Here is a 4,899-nt window from a genome sequence, read left to right on the forward strand (position 1 = left end):
TCGAGCGAGCCCGCCTCGGCTGCCAAGTGCGTGCAGGGCTTGGAGCGCGCAGCTCCGGCCAAGCCAAACACGGCTCGGCGGCTCCCCCAGCAGTGTTTCCACACAGCCGCACTGTCAAGAAAGCCCGGCGTTCCCGCTGTTTCCCTGCCTCCCCCTCGTAGCAAGCGGAGGCTTCGATGCGTGAGAAGCACGAGGCACGGTGCTATGCGCAGCCCTTGGTGCTCGCTGCAGGGATGCCCCCAACCTTGAGGGGCAGCTTGCTCCTCTCACCCCCTCCTCCCCATGGCTACACACCTTGGGCTGGAGGGATACCACATCCTCGTGGGTCCGCAAGGCCCAAGCAGAGCTGGTGGTTGGGGAGAAAAGCGCCAAGGCAGACCCCTTGTGTTGCTGCATCGATGCCTTTGTCTCCGATTTGCAGCTGGGGTGATGCACCAAGTAGGAGTGTGTGTGTGTGTGTGTGTGTGTGTGTGTGTGTGTGTGCATGCACGCACACAGCTTGAGAGCAACCCCAAGAGCGCTGCCAGGAGCCACGGTGCCCGGGCCGAGCCCTCACCGGCACGTGCCGCCTCTTGCGCAGATTGCCGGGAGGAGCAGTACCCCTGCACCAGGCTGTACTCGGTCCACAAGCCCTGCAAGCAGTGCCTGAACGAGATCTGCTTTTACAGGTAAGCGACTGGTGGCGGATACGGTCAAGCCTGGTCCCCGCTTGTCGTGGGAGAGCGCGGGAGCTCGTTGGGTTGACCCTGTGGTTTCCTCACTGAGCAGGGGTAGGCGACCTGTGAGCCGGACAGCCTGTGCGTATGGCACTGGGCAGGGAGCAGAAAGCTCCCCCAGGGGCCCTGTGCTGTCAGTTCGAGTGGTTTCTCCCCCCTCCCCAAAAGGGGCCCGCTGCGTTCATGGCATTGTATTGCACCGCAGAACAAATGCAGGGCACTTGGTAGGACCCGCGGGGGCTGTTGCCCACATCCGGGGCACGAGGCAGCTTTGGTTTCAGCCACGTGCTCCCCCTTCCAGCCTCCGCCGGGTGTACGTCATCAACAAGGAGATCTGCGTCCGCACGGTCTGCGCACACGAAGAGCTGCTCCGAGGTAAGAGCGAGAGGCGCCGGGAGCCCCTGGACTGGAAGGCCCCCCCGTCCTACCCTGCACTGCTCCCTAAATGCAGCTGCCGAGAAAACGTGGCTTCAAAGCCGGATCGGGGCCCGACCTGCTGTCTTGCCCCTGGAAGGGGTCTGGCAGTGCCTGGAGGAGCTGGCGGGAGCCTGGCTGGGTTGCAGCTCTCTGCGTGAACCAGGGCTGGAGGGAGGACACAGGGACACGTGTTTTGGGGTCACTGCCCCCATGCTGTGGCCTTGAGCCACTTCCAGACCACAGCAGGAGGGAAGGGAGTGTCTCCCAGGGCTGCCTTCCTCCTCCTGCTCTGTGCTGCAGGCCCACGGGCCTGGCAAATGCCCCCGCGGTGCAGCCCGGTTGCTGCCACTGATGTGGGTGAACGTGGACTGGTGGGAAAATCGGGCTCGTGGCAGTGGAAACGGTCGCAATGGCATCACCGAGCGGTCCTCTCGGGGGGCAGCAGCTCAGCTTTTGCATCTCCCAGGAGAAGCAATGCCCGGGAGCCCCCGGGGAGCCAACGTGCTTCCAGCCCGGCTCCCGGGGTCTCCTCCCAACCCCTCACAGCTGGTTTCTTTCACCCCTTCCACCCCCTCAGCTGATCTCTGCCGCGACAAGTTCTCCAAATGTGGCGTGATGGCAACCAGCGGCCTCTGCCAAATCGTGGCTACCTCCTGCACCAGAAGCTGTGGGGGCTGCTAAGGCTGGACGGCAGGCACGTGGCCGCGGCTCCACCGTCGCGAAGGCCAGGCCACGTGGACGCCAGACAGACCCGACCCACGCAGAGGAAAGCCCTTCCACCCCCACCCTCCCCAAGTGGCCTTCTATCTACCCCCGTAGAATAAGGTGGTCGCGCTCATGGTGCTAAAGAAACACAGTGCATGAAACAGCATAAAAGTCCATTTTGTGCACATAATATAGGGTTTGTATTATTTTTATCACTTTGTTATATTATAAAGGCCGGCGGCAGGGGCTCGGGCTGAGGGCACGCAGCCCAGCCCAGCCCAGCCGGCCCGGTTTATATGTAGAGTATCTAAGAGAACAGGTGTAAGGGTTGCCCGAGTCCCCGGCCCCTCTCTTTCTCGCTCTGTCTCGCTCTTTAGCAGCTTGGTAGGACTTTGCTCTTGTTTCTTCCCTCCTGCCTGCAGCAGTTCAGCCTTTGCTTCTACCTGGGCGCTGGATCTAAGTGTGGGGCAGATGGGGACCAGGGAGATGGGGCTTGTGTTCCTGGGCCGTTTGATCCCAGCTGTGGTCCATGATTGCTAACGGGCATGCTGGACCTGAAACTTCAGCTGTGGCCCGTCCACACCCCGCCCCGGTCTCTGGCTTAGTCTCCCCCTCCCTGCAAACGCTGTCTGTGCGGGGCAAGCCAACCCGTCCCCCTCCGCTCATAGCATCCAGCCAGCTGAGACCGCGGCTGGCTCCCGCTGGCCCCGTAAACCACAGAAGACTCCTGACCCGAACAGGTACGGTTTGCTGCTCCAGGGGCCAAGGAAGTCCACTGGGTTTTCTGCTATTTTGAGAGCCAGGTGCTACACGCGTGCAGCCCACGCCTGCAGGGCCCCGTGGGAGGGGTGAGCTACAGAGAGACGGGGGATGGCAGGAAGGAGCGGTTGCCTCCTACCTGCCCCTTTCCCCATTCCTTCCCCCGATCCTGCTCCCGGGGCTGGGGGCACAGTGCTTCTTGCCCCGGCTCCCTTCCCTGCCACAAGCTGTCCCTGTTCACCCCTATATTTGTGCTTTTTCCTGGCTCTGGTTCTTCTTTCAGCTGGTGGCAACTCACCACTCACCCCGTGCCAGCGAGCAGGGGAGCTTTGCAGCTCTGCTATCGCCTCTGCTGTGCCCACCTCTGAGCTGAGTCTGTCCCTTTGTGCTTCTGTCTGGTCCCTGCAAGGCTTGCAAGCCCCTTCGAGACCTAAAGGGATGCCTCCTCCACCCCCCGCCAGCTGTAGTGGACGTAAACGTGCCCATACGCAGCAAACGTGCCCGCTGGGTGATGCCCACCCCTGCCCATGTTGAGACCCCCCCCAGCCATGCCACCGTCTCCTGCTGCGGCCGGGGTCCCCTGCATGTATTGTCTTGTGTACGGAGAATGCCTCTTTTGTACAAAGTAAATGTTTTAAGAAAAAAATAAACTACCACTAAACAGGTCGTGGCTGCTCTGAGCCTCAGCGCGCAGCAGGGAGGGGTCCCGGGAGCCTGACGCTGTCATTGAGTCCTGTATACCACCCCAAGCAGCAAGAAGGATTGCAGCAATGATCAGCCTCTCCTGCTTTAGCCCCAGACCCGAGTGCTTCAGACACTGGCCCAGTGAGCTAGAGACCCCAGCTGCAGCCCCCATCCTTGCTCGAGGGCTTTGAATCTGACTTTCGAGCACAATGCTCTGATCGCTGCACCACAGGCCATGCGTTACCAGATCCCTTTGCAGTACTGCCTTTGAAGCCAGCAAATAAAGGAGATGCATGTGGCCCAGGGGAAGAGAGCAAGACAGTGCGTGGCTCAGCGAGATGCTGCTGGCCTTGGAGAGAGCTGGGCCTGGGTTGTAGCCTGACCCTTTGGTTGCAGCGGGGCAGAAACCCCGCCACTGTCCTCTGCATTTTTATCCAATGACTAGTAAGTGCAGGGGGCGGTGGCTCAGCACTGAGTCACACCTTTGCAGAGCTAAAACAGAGAAAGCTTATCCCACCCATGCTTTTTCCTGGACTTCAACTCTGGCTGCATGGAGACGGGCAGCCGATGGAGCACACTCCATCTGCACATGCACACGCATATCCCAGCCAGGTACAGAGCTGGGAAAGCACCGCTCAAGCCCGCCCGTGCCGTCCACGCTGCCTCCAACCCTGGAAGCCACGTAGCTGGGTCGAATGAGCTTGCAACGCCAGCTCCACTGCTTGCAGTCTCGGTGGTAGCCCAGCACAGCTCTCCAGGACCCTCCACTTACCGTGCACACGCTGCCCCTAGGAGTGGCCGGCTGCTGAACTGGGGCATGGTTGTGCCCCGTGTCCACCCTCAGCAAGACACTGCAGGAGGGAAAAAAAACATCACACGCCAGCTCTGTTTTCCCGTTTTAATGCTACATTGGACCATGTGCAGCTCACGAAGACCGGAGGAGGTGGTGGCGGGGCTGGGAACAGCCTCTTTCACGTGCTTGGTTGTGCTTAAATCCTCTGGATAAAACTAAGTTGTACAAACCCCTGGGGAAGGTCTCTGAGAGAGGAGTCAGAGTTGTTACTGGTTGGTCTCTCCACTCCCTTCACTTGTAGAGAAGTGAGTGAGTGTGATTTAGGGGACACGGGGAAGCAAAGCTGAGCTGAGCTGTTCCCACAGCACCAAGGAGGAAGGGAGCAAACCCCCCCCCCACACGCGCGCGCACACACATACACACACACACACACACACACACACACACAGAGTCCAAATCTACCCAGAAGGCATCAATATAAAAATAGCTCTACAGGTTGGGATTAATGGTTACACAAAAGCCAAAAAAATAGGAATTTTGGTTAGAAAAAACTTGGTCACTTTAAAAAACAAGATGACGCAGACATAGAAAAAAGCCTCGTGCTGGCAACCAGGATTTAAACACCGCGGCTCAGCGGAGGATGCTCAGAGCAGCACCCCTGAGTTTTTTCAAGTCAGGGCCTCAGACAGGCCGTGATGACTGTGGTTCTAGGAAGGAAGGGGTAAAAATGCAGCCTTACTATCGGCTCGGGTTTTTAGTGTCAGGTGCTGCAGGGCGGAGAGACGTGGAGTCCACCTTGCCCGTGCATCAGTGCTGCTTGCTGGT

At 59.4% G+C, this 4,899-nt stretch overlaps 1 protein-coding gene across 2 annotated transcripts in view; it reads left to right on the plus strand.

Annotated features, from left to right (window-relative positions):
- MFAP2 (microfibrillar associated protein 2) overlaps positions 1–3,262 on the plus strand; it is a 35,808-nt gene extending 32,546 nt beyond the window's left edge. For both annotated transcript variants that reach the window (XM_019511952.1, XM_019511951.1), the window contains exons 7-9: positions 581–668; positions 1,018–1,091; positions 1,711–3,262. In XM_019511952.1, the coding sequence (XP_019367497.1) occupies positions 581–668; positions 1,018–1,091; positions 1,711–1,814 (266 nt within the window). In that variant the 3' untranslated portion in view covers positions 1,815–3,262. The remainder of the gene's footprint in view (positions 1–580; positions 669–1,017; positions 1,092–1,710) is intronic.
- Positions 3,263–4,899: the final 1,637 nt, after the last annotated feature.

The sequence above is a fragment of the Gavialis gangeticus genome, unplaced genomic scaffold, assembly GCF_001723915.1.
Source record: "Gavialis gangeticus isolate Ggan-Ray unplaced genomic scaffold, GavGan_comp1, whole genome shotgun sequence".
NCBI lineage: Eukaryota > Metazoa > Chordata > Crocodylia > Gavialidae > Gavialis > Gavialis gangeticus.